Consider the following 13,751-nt stretch of genomic DNA (forward strand, 5'->3'; position numbering starts at 1 on the left):
ATATATATATATATATATATATATATATATATATATATATATATATATATATATATATATATATATATATATATATATATATATATATATATATATATATATATATAATTATAAGCCGAAGAACTAAGCCTGCTTATCGTTCAGAGTTTCAATATTGAGATTAACAAATTGTTTTAGAAAATTTTGAAAAAATTTAGCGAGAAAAACGGTGTTTAATAATTTTGTTTAATTTTCAAGTTGTCCGCCAAACTCACGCCCGCAACCAAGCGCACCGCACCGCACCGAATGGCATCCGCGAAAAGCTGCCTAAATCGGCCATCATAATTTTACGTTTAAAATTAGATAACAGTAACACTAGAAGGCAATCTAGAATTTTAATTGTATAACTACATTCTTATTTGAAATTACTGTTTTTAGAAAATGCATCTAAATCATTAAGTATTTAAATTTTCATCGAAGCTTTAATATTTTTTTTTAATTTAAAATAGTATTTCACACTGCACTGTGAAAACAGTTTTGTTGCCAATTTTAATGGTTCAAGGACTTAAATGAGATGGCCCAACAAAAGAGGTTTCCAACAAGCAGAGACTACTTCTGTTTTGGCTGTTTTGCGGCAAGTTGTTCAACTCAGAGAACGCTTTTTTCAGTGATTGCAGCATTTCAAACTGGGAAACCCATCTTGTTATCATATAATGTCTCAAGTCATGACCTCTTCCAACCAAAGCTTTCTGAATGCTAATATACTGTTTAATTATAATATATACAGTGGCGGGTTTAGACAACTTTCAAAAAATTTGTTGACGACCGGAAGGGGGTATTTTCAGTAAAAAGAGTTTGATGACCGAAAGGAATTCAATGTTCACCGAGGGCACAAATATTTTGACGGAGCCAACTTTTCTGGTAATGTGGTTAAAAGTTTAACTACCATTCTTTTGGGCTTGTAGTGTCCATTTTTCCTTCAAAAACACCACTTTTCTCTTTAAAATAACTAGTTTTACTAACTTTTAACACAAATAACATTCACAACGGGGGCAGCGGCCCTCTAGATCCGCCACTGGATATTGTTTTAACGTTTCCAACACTGATAATACGTTATAGTTTATTGAGTTTGAGTGTTAGCTTGGTTGTAGGTTGTATTCAATTGCTATTTCTTACGAAAGGAATTGGCGGTAATATCGCAATTGATAAAAAAGTATAAAAGTTAATGAAATGAAACAATGAAGTCAAACATAACCTTTCTTAATGTTTATCTTTTATTCCCTTTAGCCAAATCACTCTGACTAATACGAATTCTTTTAACCTCTTCAGCTAACGAATCAAAATAACTCAACGACCAACTCACTAAGTTATCAGTGCATAATTTTATACTGGAACTTAATTATTGTCAAATTCAACAAATATTTGTTGGCGGAAAATTGATATTAATGGCAAAGTTGGCGCAATCTTCTTGCCTGACGAAAAAGTTTTCAACTGTTATTAATAATAAGTTTGTGAATAAAAAACGAAACGATACACAGAACCAATACGAAACAGTAAAGTACTTTTTGGTTCTTAATCTTTAGTATTTATTAATCTAGTTTGGATTGTTCGTTTGTTGATTTCCTGCAATAATGAACGGACCTATGTATTTTCTATCTATATAGTTTGGGGTTCTTACACATTCTACGTTTTCTCTATGGAAGCCGAACCTTACTGCCTGCAGTAAAGTTTACTGGTTGTTTGCCTCGATTTGAGTTTGAACTTCTAATGAGACGACATGATCGATCGTGTTAATTTGATGAAAAGAAATCTTTGTTTTAACTCAATAAATTTCTAATTCAATAATGAAAATAACACATGCTGAAATGACGGACACAAATCAACGATAAAATGGAAATACAAATATAACTTTATAAACACGTTACTTTTTAGATGAAGTCAAAAAATAAAATTGTTTTATTCTGAAAATTTTAGCATTTTTTGATTATTCAAAATTTAATTTGGCGGTTTATCTGAATAACGTACTGGAATCTGCAAACTGCAGAGGTAAAAATTCCAAAAACTGCAATATCCGCGAGGTTTATGCGAATTTTTGATCTGAAACCGCCGATGAGGTTGTTTCCGCGGTTCGAAACCACGTCGCGGTCATCTAAAATCATCTAAAACTCTAGTGTAAAATATACGTTACATTTTCATGAGTCTTTTTCAGCATTCATGGTTTCTAGTAAATTAATTAAGCCGAACTAGATTTCAAGAATATACTTCTTTTATTAAATAAAAACCATAACGATAAAAATCAAACTTCTGGCAATATATATAAGATTGTAATAATAATAGTGTTCTCAACCGCTATGTATTAAAATTAAACAGCACACTAACAAAGACTGAACGAACAGATTAAAAACCAAGAGCCCTGAACTAAGCGATTAAAACCACGAGACTAAAACCAAGAATTTAAAAAGCCATTTAGCTCCTCTATTAACCCGCAGCTTTATATTGCATTCGGCTACCATATCTACATAACCACATTCTATACTATAGAATAATCTATACTACTTTCACACTTCTTGATTCTTTTGAAATTAAGATACCTAGCACATTTTTTACAGTAACTATTGATAGTAATAAATGTTCAATGTGTTGAGTCAGGCGTACTTACATACGTTGTGTGTTTTTCTGAGAAATATTAGAGAGAGTCGTAACAAGAAGTTAATGCAAGAAAGATTTCCACCAAATTACACTCGTTCAACTGACGATGTTGTATTTGCAGGTGGCTGAGTTGGAAGTATCTGACACGGAAACGATGGACGTATTCGCGACGACAGTCAAGATGAGCACGTACTTGGTGGGGTTCGTCGTGTGCGACTTCAAGTCCAAATCCAAGTTGAGTAGGAGTGGAGTTAATGTTAGTTGCTTCAATCTGTTTTAAATAAAAATATTTTTTATGATGACTTTCTAAAAATTTGTTGAGGAGGTCGATACAAATTTTGAAAACTGGAACAAAATGTTTTGAATTCATTCATCATAGCCAACAAGTCAATCACATTTTTATGAATAATTATATGAAAACATTTATAAACTACAATTTCTCAAACCAAACTTAACATTTTTGTGGCAATAGCATACAAATTTATGGCCAATCATAATTACAGAACATTTGACAATGAATAGAAAAATGAATTGTATGATAACCTTGTTGCAAAGTATTGATGGTTGATTGTGAGATATTACTTTACTTTCACACGAGACTTAACTAGAATCAAATAGCAAATATTTAAATGCATTATCAGTCATTCAGCGTCAAATGCGAATAATTAAAAATTTCACAAAAAGTTAGGAAGAATAAATTAGGCAAATAAAAAAAAGAATAAACTAGGCAACTATTAATTAAAGCAAACATTTTTGTCGACCTTACCATACTTTTATAACATGATAATCCTACGTCACACGCCAGGTCTCGGTGTTCTCTCCAGCTGAAAATATAGATAAAGTCAACTTCGTGCTTGATATCACTGTCGAAATTTTGGACTTTTTCGAAAATTTTTTTGGTGTCAACTACCCTCTGAAGAAACTTGGTTTGTTTCTAAATTAAAAAAGAACGGCAAAATTTGAAGTGTATTACAATATTTTCACGGTTTCTTTTTTTATTACTGTTTTAGCGTTTATAAAGTGTTCTTTGACAAAACATGGAGTTTTGTCAAACTAAAATAAAATTAAACCATATCGTTTTAAAAAATTGGTTCGAAATAAATGAAACCATTTGGTTTTCAATTTTAAATAATTAAACGTTGTTGAATGGTTGATATGATTATTCGCCCTTACAGACAGCTATCCAATCACGAGCTTTGCCTATTTAGATGTGGAGAATTTGGGCCTCATCTCTCGCCATTTAAGACGGTTTCTTCACAATACAAATACAAGTTCTAAACTCCAAAAAAACAATATAGCGATAGCTGTAGCACACAAAGTAGCTCACCAAGTAAGGAACTTCAACTCTTTCTTATCTATATTTTCATTGAAATTTGTATCTTCCCGGCCCAGATACCCATTCATCAAACAAAGTGTTGATACGGAAGAATCAAATTAAAGTTCTAAAATATTGAGGGTTCCACAAATAAAAGTAATGTGACTTTTCAGACAAACTATTAATGAAATAAGTTCATTGTTACACTCGATGCTTTAGAATGGAATAGGCTCTTAAAATATTTAGTAGAATAATGTTTTGTAGTTAGTAACAGAGTGTACCTATGAGTCAATCGGAGTTGGAGATTTTTGCCGGATTGGGAGTTGGAGTCGGAGTTTTTGAGGAACCGGAGTCGGATATTTTTTATCGGTTTCCGATTCCGGAAATTATTTTAAATTTAAAAAAAAATTTATTTATTTTGAAAGATTTTTTTACATTAGTGCTTAAAATTGAAATTTATAAGTTTAAATGTTTTAACTGAATAGTGGCTTGGAAACTTGGTGACATTAGATTGCTGGAATGATTTGCGGTTGAAGGAAGGAATTGTCCACCTAGCTGAAGAAATTGCAGTTAGACATACTTTATCAGAGTGGCTTGGAGTGAGTTAAAATTTAACTAAAATTTCAATTGGCTTTCACTTCTTAACCATTTTCCCCATTTTAGAACAAAGTATTTGTATTTGGTTTATGTGAAAATCTTATAATCAAAAATATATTTTCTGTAATTCGTTTTTCTTTTCATTTTATGATAACAATATTATTTTGCTTTAAATACAGATAAGATGCAAAACTCGTCAACCATTTTTAACCAATTTTATTTTAATATTAACCGACAACTATTAGTTGTTATACAACAAAGTAATAAATATTCAAAAATAAAAGGTTTTTACATTGGGAATTAAATCTAACGAAATTTTTAATTATTTGAAGTTGGGAAGAATTATGAAGACTATCATGTTCAAAGCCTTAATTGAAGATTCTAAAGATTCGTCTCATCCCATTATCGTTCCTGAAGAGTGCATGTATACTTCTGACTCCATTTTAACCACTAAGGTTTCTTCTTATTATAACGTTTACTTGAATGTGTAATTTTTCAATGTATCTTATGTACCTTAAATTACCGTTGTTACTTTATGTTATTGACTGAATTTTCAAAAAAAGAAATAATAAATTTTGGAATGGTCCACAAAAGTTAAAAATAAATTGTCAGACAGATTTCATGCTGGTTGATTTATAAAAAAAATATGAAAAACATTTCCATCATATCACCAATTAAATATTAAAGACTTTCATTAAATCTAATTTTAATAAACAGCCGAAGTTTACCATTTTCTATAGTTTGAATAAATTGTTTTAACTGGTGCAACAATAAAGACAAGCACAATTGCACGAAATTTAAATAAGCATTCATATGAAAATATCGACTTTTAACCTTCCCAGTCAGCCAGCATATTTCGAATGTTGGAGAAGGCAATAACCTCCCACTTATTCAACTCAGCCGTGAGGCACTACATCAGCAAGCACAAGTTTAGCAACGCTGACAGTAATGACTTGTATGTATCTTTCACTCAAGAGATTTTCATAATTCTTGAAAAAAAAGTCTTTCAATTTTTATGCATTTTTTGTTTACATTGACAAGAATACACCAAAGTTACAAAACAAAATTTTCATCACTAAAAATAATTTAATTTAACTTAGTTGGCTGGTTCGGTAAACAGCTCTTTGAATGTTTCATTTTTGTTTAGTATTGACTTTGCAAACAGTTGAATTAATGTAGCAACATCATTCAAATGTATGTCACCACGCAGCTACAAATGGTTCATCCCTCTGGCCTACATTACTGACAGACATCCATTTAACCATTCGACGGTGTTCATGAAAGAAGAAGAAAGTTCGTTGTGATGATGTCATTTTTTTGTTTTGTTCTTAATTCTGTCTTTATTCTTGGTTATGTGTAAATTCTGTTGAATTAGTTGAGATTTATTCTGTTCATGAGGCCATCCATAAATTAGTATTTTATTGCTAGGATGAACCTTTTTACTTTTGTAAATAAAACTGTTAAAAAAAAGACTTTGTTAACGTCTTGTATTTTACTTAGTTGCGACTGAACTGTTGTGCCACACAAGCTGTACACCATGCCAGACCACACCACGCAGTGCCAGGAACACTTATTTTTGAGAAAACGCAAGCAATTCACCATACACCAGAGTCGGATTATAGTGTTTTAGCTTTTGGTGGACAGTCTTGGAACCAGATCATTGCTCAATAGCATGAGCGCCAGACATGGCACTTTTACCAATTGAGCTAATTGAACTCGCGTGTTGTTTTGTTAGTTTGTTTTTTAAATTGCGAGAAGCAGAATGAAATTATTGACGAAAATAATCGCTTCGCAGAAATTGCGTTTTATCGTCAGTTTTTGAGAATTAAGTCAAACTGTTCCTTTTTTGAGTAATTGTAATTCAAATTTTTTTTTTTGAATACTTATATGTAAGAATTTTCAAATTTGAACAAAACAGCAAAAACTTAATTTCCAACACTAACCACACTTAAACATCGCCGGTTCCTATCTTATTATCGATAATTCCATGTATTTGCTCGGTGTGACACCTAAGAGACACTAAACGTTTGACGATCATGTTTCCAGCACTTTCAAATCATGCAACTATCACATAAGAACTTTTCTGACATAAGAAATTTTCTAACTGTCGACATTGCTCCAATTGCACGCCGCATGATCGGTTTGGTTTGCGTTTTGCTTAAACTATACAGACAATTTTGTTGGATACGTTATATGATAAAAGCTTCTCAATAAACTGCGTTGGTTCTCTGTACAATTACGCATCGCTTATAAAATTGCCTCTCCTACCTTCGAAATCTTGAATTCTATTTCACCCGCCTACCTACAATTTCTTATTTATCACCATGAACATAATAAAATTTGCTGCTCTTCCTCGTCCGATTTCCTTAACATCTCCATAGTTAGATCAAAATTCTCAAGTCGCAGTTTTCAACACAGATTTGCAACAGCCTGCCACCGAACTTCAAAAGCGGCAAAAACTTTTTAATTGCTTCTGGGGGCTCCAAAATTCTCGGAAGCAGCTGCGCGTTTGGCGCCTAATAAATTGCAATAGCATTGTTATTAGCAGTAATATTATTTGATTTTTTTATCAACAGTGGAATTCGCATTGGAAGAAGATGTTGCCTGGATCAAAGCAAATCCAGAAATGAGTGGTGAGATAATAATGATGATGATGATGACACTAATAGAATGATGATGATGCGATGATGTCATCAATGATGATGATGCTGGCGATGACCAGCAATAGTAATTATAATAACCTGGTGATAATGACAATCACTTTTAAAATATTTTTTGCGATGTTGTTGAATTTTGTCATTAATTAGTTTCCAATAAACATTAGTCTCTGTTTTGATGATGGCAGTAGATACAGACAAACTTTATTTCCGTGAATAAGAGTAATTATAATAACTTAAATATTTATTGTTTAGATCTATTTTTTGGAAATCTTCAATAATACTATTGAAATAATATTTTAAATCACCCCTTGAAATTGTCAAGTAAAATTTTCAAACAAGGTTTCTACAGAGTGAATTACGATGAAGAAGGATGGTTGGCCATCATACGTCAACTCAAACAAAACCACACTGTATGCACTTTCTCTATAACAAACTCTGATGATGTGGTTGTTCTTGCTACAGATGTGGAATTAATTTTTGTTAATAAATTAGTGATAAAATTTTTTTAATTGATTCCATAAAATATTCCGTCCCAGTTTTCATTTTATACCAGCAAATAATCTACCAACATTTGTTAAATCATCGTCTTCAAGGTCTTCAGTGCAGTCGACAGAGGAAATTTGATTGATGATGTATTTGTACTTGCCAGGTATCCAATTTGCAAAGAATGATTGAGCATAATTGTCGTTATTTCAACTGCCATATATTGCAATGTTTTTCATTTTTGATAAGGTAAAACTGGCTACATTAGCACATATAATATTAACTTGCACGATCATCAGGTTATTCGATCTTCAGTAGGTTCGCTGATTTTCGATAGATGAACACAACTGCTTCAGACACAGACTTGCTTGGACGTTTATTTGAATGCTATCAGAAATAAAAACACTTAATCATTTATTAATCTCAAAATATTCTCGATGTCGCACGATAGCCAGTAATTCACAGCGTAACTTAACTCCACAATCCAACAACTCCAACCTCACTACCTTAACTTCAATTTCAACTCGTGCCCTGCTAAAATCGATCGCAGGTTACAGAGATATCTGATTCTAAGAAATAATTAGCGAAGGAAACATAGAATTATAGAATCAAGATAATAAGAAATTCAAATTAATTAGATAGCGCATCTTGCAAAACAACATTTTGGCTATTGCAGCGGATATAACATCACCCCCGCTTAGACTTTCCAACGAATAAGGATTAACCTATACAAACAAACAACATTTCTTTTTGCCCCCTGTCTTTTATGAACGTGAACCCTGTTGATGACCTTGCACTGATCTTTCCAAATCTTTTGAAGTTTATGTATCGTCCTTTTCTGCGCCGTGGGTTATAACATTTGGAATATTTTTATGTCCTTCATCGCCGTCTTCGTCATCATCTTTAACATTACGATAACGACTCCTTTCTTCACTTTCTCACGTGCATCACAGTCAAAATCATTTATAGAAAATGTAGTCTTGCAATTGTTGATGTAGGTGTAGGTATCTGAATAAGCTGGTAAGATGATGGTAGAATTTCGTAAAGCTGATATTCGATAAAAATAAAAGCATTTCTAACTATTAACACCTCCTTGCAATAATTCGCTCAAACATTTTAAAAAGCAGTTTTGCTGCTTTCCAGCTAACAAAGCTGAAGTTTGTTTGTAAAACAATCTTTCATGTATGGAACTTATTTTAAATGTAAGAAAATGAAAATTAATAACAACTTATAACAATTTCTTCGCCACCCCAGCACCGGTCATGTGAACCTAAAAACAGCTCTTGACCTGTCAATGTACATAAGCAAGGAGGAAAACTTCCTCCCATGGGAAGTGTTGGTAACCCACCTAGAGACCATCTTCAACAGATTCTCATCGAATCCGCACTATCCTCTGTTCAGGGTAGGGATGGAGAAAGTTTAGTGATGCATAAGTTAATAATTACTGCTGAAGTCGTTCTCTAAGATTGGTTTTGATTACAATAATTACAAAACTAAGGATTTTCATTTTAAATATTTTAGAATGCGCTTTTAGCTTTTTAAAATTAACATTGACTGACATTTCATTTCCAAGAAATCCACACGATGATAAATTTAAATCACTAAAACTACTTAGTTAAGCAGCTCGAATTTGATAGCTGTTCCATTGAAATGTTGAAATTCAACTTATAGCACTGGTGAATAAGTTTTATATTAGCAACTTTTATTTTTCATTATCATGCTTATACAGAGTGTACGAAACACTCTAGTCATTTATTTATTTTATTTTTGTTAATCCATGAAATTGATACTCATATGTTTGAAAAATAATTTTCATATAAAATAACCATTTCAAAGTTGACAGTTCAAAAATTCCCATTAATGAGATATTTTGTTAAATTTAAAATGATAGGTTGATGAAACTTTTTAGAATTTTCGTTCTTATAATATCTTATGAACGTCAAGCGAAGCAAAGCGAATTGCCTTTATTTTTTTTGACCTAACTCCATTCAAAACGGTTTTATAAGCAAACACATTCAGTCAATCAATACTGCTTTAATAAAAAATAACATAGTTGATATTTGACACCGTTGGTGCGTCAGCCTTAATTTTGGGCGGGATATTGATATTGTAATAATTTTTGTTTTAAAACGTTAAACAAATTTTATGCTCATTCCATTTTTACATTGATTTTTGAGTTTCACCAAAAAAAAACTAACTAAAAAACTAGATCAAATATATTTTCCACATAAACTTCTCATTACTAATTTATCGTTTGCTTTGATTGTGCCCAATGCTCTCAAAAGAGCAGAAAATTTTATTTTATGAGCCGAACAAGTTCAAACTGCTTGGACCTCCATTATTTTTAGATTGATTAAACGGTAAACAGTGGATAGGTTAACATTGACGTCAGTTGACTCTGATTTATTTCTTCATTTTAACGCCTAGCATCAATTTAATTCAGGTCAATGATGAACAGCATAAACAATTTTCCACTTATTACTTATCATCAAAGCCATAAATTGCGTTTTTCAAAATAAGTTTATTCAATGAAACCTCAACATCAGTACGGGATCAGTACATGCGAACTTTCACCATATTACAAGCAGTGGTGGGTCCTGGAAGATGCATCACCAAAACCACACCAGGCCATGAGAGAGGGGACTATTGAAGATCCTCTGTAAAAAGGAGTAGTGAAGTTAAGAGGATTAGCAAAAATGTTCATTGACGTAAGAATTATTTTGAAAATCATCCCCACCAAAATGGGAATGAACACAGGAATTACAGGAAATAGCAAAAATAAGCTTCAGAATTTCAAAATCATTCCCTCATCACAAGACGAAATTATCCTTCTGAAAAGAGTGATATTCAGCTAAAAACAAGAACTTTGAGAACGATAGATCTATTGAAAAATAATTCAGTTTAAAAATAAAAAACATAAAAGAAATAAATTCCAACTGTTTTGAAATTTGTTTAGCGACGTGGTTCTTTCGATCGCAGCACTCTGAAGTTAGATCTATAGAGAACTGGGTAGAAAAAACAAGAAAGCCCTCCACCCCAGCCACTTCTCCATCATAAATATTTTGTCGGTATAACTGCGATAACAACGGTCGTACGAGGCATAATGTGGAAATAATTCTAAATTATGCAGCACTGCACGAACAAGTCAAGTGCACAGCGTATCATTAATGAATAAACATGACATACACACATGAACCTCTAACTATTAAGCGTATTTTAATTATGAACTACTTACCATTCAGTAGCAGTGCATTCGTAACAGTTTTGTTCGCAAAGACTGTATGATTGTTTAACAATCGCGTCCAACTGTGCATGTGCATTGTTCGAACGCTTGGAAGGATCATTCTATGAACTTCTGACGTCTTGCTGCGAGAATTAATTAGTTGGATACATGATGAACATGCAGTGGCTTGCTGCGACCTCTTGCTTCGATATAAGTTGTAGAAGTTATAACCTAGTCTTAATGAATGCTAGATATTTATTTGGCTTTTAAAAATTTTGCTGAAAGTTTAGTTCACTATTTAGAAATAAAAAATTATTGAATTTTGTTTGGAGTTAAACTTAAAGAGACGGAAAAATTAGTTTGGAAGAGAAAATTTATTTCATTGCTGTGACATTCATTCAAGAAGCTTAAAAGTTAGGGTTTGTGATCATTTCATGTCATTTCTGGTGAAAATTTGAAAATTTTTTATTATGTGATTAATAAAACTCTGTTTGAATAATTTGGTTAAAACTGTATATAATCATGTTTGTTGTGCCAAACTGATGAAGAAGTGAGTATTAATATGAGAAGATGATTAATGCAAATAAGATCATGTTGTAGCATTGCAATACAACATTTCATTTCATTAATTTTTGCTAATTGCGACACATATATTTCTAGAGTTTTTTTTCACAGAAGTTCGTACTAATAAGTTTATTCCAAATGCACACTACTGTAACTTTAAATTATAAAACAACTGTCTAAAAAAGGGTTACATTTAAGAGAATTTGCTCTTACGTTGATAAAAATAAGATAAGCCATAAGATAAATACATGAGATTTTGCCTGTCTACCTTATAGTTTAGTGGTGAAAACACCAGGTTCGGATCTGTGTTGCATTGACCCGGTTACAAACACAAATACAAACACATTCCTATACGTCGCATCGTAAAGTTGTGTGAGATTCATTGTATCGCACGTGTTCAACTGCATACATTGCCCGCTAAACTGAGATAGCCTGTTTTGACGATCATTAATGGAGGAGCATAACATGGAATATCGTAATCGAATGCATTTGGTTTCAATGATTGACTGAAATCATGGGCACAAGTGTCTCGTACCAAACACAAAATCATCGAGACATGAATGAAATATTTACTACGTGCCAATAAGTCATTCACGTTGCACCGTTTGATGAATCACACGTAGCTCTTCTTAAATAAACTATTGAACCTGAAATAATAATATTCTCATTGTTTAGTACAACTTAATTTATATTCGGTGCTCTGAAAATTTATTTGGGTAGGTGTCTTTGACATTTTGATTCATTAAATAAATGTCTGTTACTACGCGCCATTGATTGATTTTAAGTATTTGAATTCGCTACTTATTAAATATATCGCAAAATAAAAATTTACTTTTTAAAAATTGAAAAAAAAATTAATGTCAGCGTTAAAAAATAATTGCGAGCGTTGAACTGAACTGTAGAACCTTTGTGTATGATCTGCTACAAATGAATAGGTAGATAAATGGAAAACTTACGTCACATGCTTGCATGTTTAATGTGAGTTGCCTATTGTATGTACACACACATTTGCGTGGCAAGCACCACACACACACACACACACACACACACACACACACACACACACATCCACATAGTCATCAATGAAAGACAGCTTTTTATCGAATGTCGTTCACACTAAATTAACGTAATTTTATAGAAAGACATCACACGGTGTATCATATCGCTGAACTATACGATAATCAATATGTTTGAATAAAAATGTGTTATTTTTTATGTGCCAATTAGCATTAGTAATCTATTAAGGAAGTTGGAAGTTAAGAAAATTGCAGAAAAATATTTTCGCTAGAGAGAAGGATTCATATGTTGCACACATCCGTGTAGAAGGAAAGAAGAAGAAGGAAACATGGAAACGAAAATTCTGGAATCGAGAATCCAGTCAGGCAGTGGATCCAGTCTGTAGATTCGGTGAAAAACAAAAATTTTGGGATTGGAAATTTTGTGAATTGATGAATAACGGATAAAAATGTAGAGGTTAAATTAAAATACACGTTAAACGTTGCATTACAAGATGATAATATTCAATGAAAACTACTTTCCCTACGACTAGTAGAGCGTATTGTTGAGTGACAAGCAGGTAAGCACAAATCACTTCACGACTCGCCATTGCACAGCATAGCATTGCAAACAAGTACCGCTTGCAGTCACAAGTTTTTTATATTATACAAACTTTAAAAATACACAAATTTATTTGTATATACATATTCCAATTTGAAAATAATGTGTGTATACAAATACATGTAATATTAGATATAGATATATCTATCATAAAAACATCAATACATAGATATAATTATTGTACATATACGTATATACGTACATTCATATAACATATATAACATGTACTCATACATATATACATACATACATACATACACTCACATACACACACACATATATATATACACACACATACATACATACATAAATACATACACACATAACTCGAAAATGTATACAGATACGCGCACACACACACATACATATTACATACATACACAACTTGAGAATGTATACAGATTTACAAACATGTATTGTATTGTATTGTATTGTATAGTATTGTATTGTATTGTATTGTATTGTATTGTATTTTATTGTATTGTATTGTATTGTATTGTATTTTATTGTATTGTATTGTATTGTATTTTATTGTATTGTATTGTATTTTATTGTATTGTATTGTATTGTATTGTATTTTATTGTATTGTATTTTAATGTATTGTATTATATTGTATGGTATTTTATTGTATTGTATTGTATTTTATTGTATTGTATTGTATAG

At 31.8% G+C, this 13,751-nt stretch overlaps 2 protein-coding genes across 2 annotated transcripts; one reads left to right on the forward strand and one right to left on the reverse strand.

Moving 5' to 3' along the window:
- Positions 1 to 536: 536 nt before the first annotated feature.
- On the reverse strand, positions 537 to 2,138 carry HELRODRAFT_177677 (hypothetical protein; the record flags this gene model as incomplete). Its single annotated transcript, XM_009025821.1, has 3 exons — positions 537 to 743; positions 1,689 to 1,743; positions 2,005 to 2,138. The coding sequence occupies 3 exons, from the start codon at positions 2,136 to 2,138 to the stop codon at positions 537 to 539; spliced, it is 396 nt and encodes a 131-aa protein (XP_009024069.1).
- Positions 2,139 to 2,734: 596 nt separating this feature from the next.
- HELRODRAFT_177678 (hypothetical protein) lies at positions 2,735 to 10,346 on the forward strand (the record flags this gene model as incomplete). Its single annotated transcript, XM_009025822.1, has 11 exons — positions 2,735 to 2,884; positions 3,434 to 3,554; positions 3,804 to 3,958; positions 4,429 to 4,512; positions 4,873 to 4,995; positions 5,383 to 5,495; positions 5,751 to 5,833; positions 7,117 to 7,173; positions 8,135 to 8,233; positions 8,964 to 9,085; positions 10,230 to 10,346. 11 exons carry the CDS (start codon positions 2,735 to 2,737, stop codon positions 10,344 to 10,346), a joined length of 1,224 nt encoding a protein of 407 aa, XP_009024070.1.
- Positions 10,347 to 13,751: the final 3,405 nt, after the last annotated feature.

This window comes from Helobdella robusta (genome assembly GCF_000326865.2).
Source record: "Helobdella robusta unplaced genomic scaffold HELROscaffold_43, whole genome shotgun sequence".
NCBI lineage: Eukaryota > Metazoa > Annelida > Clitellata > Rhynchobdellida > Glossiphoniidae > Helobdella > Helobdella robusta.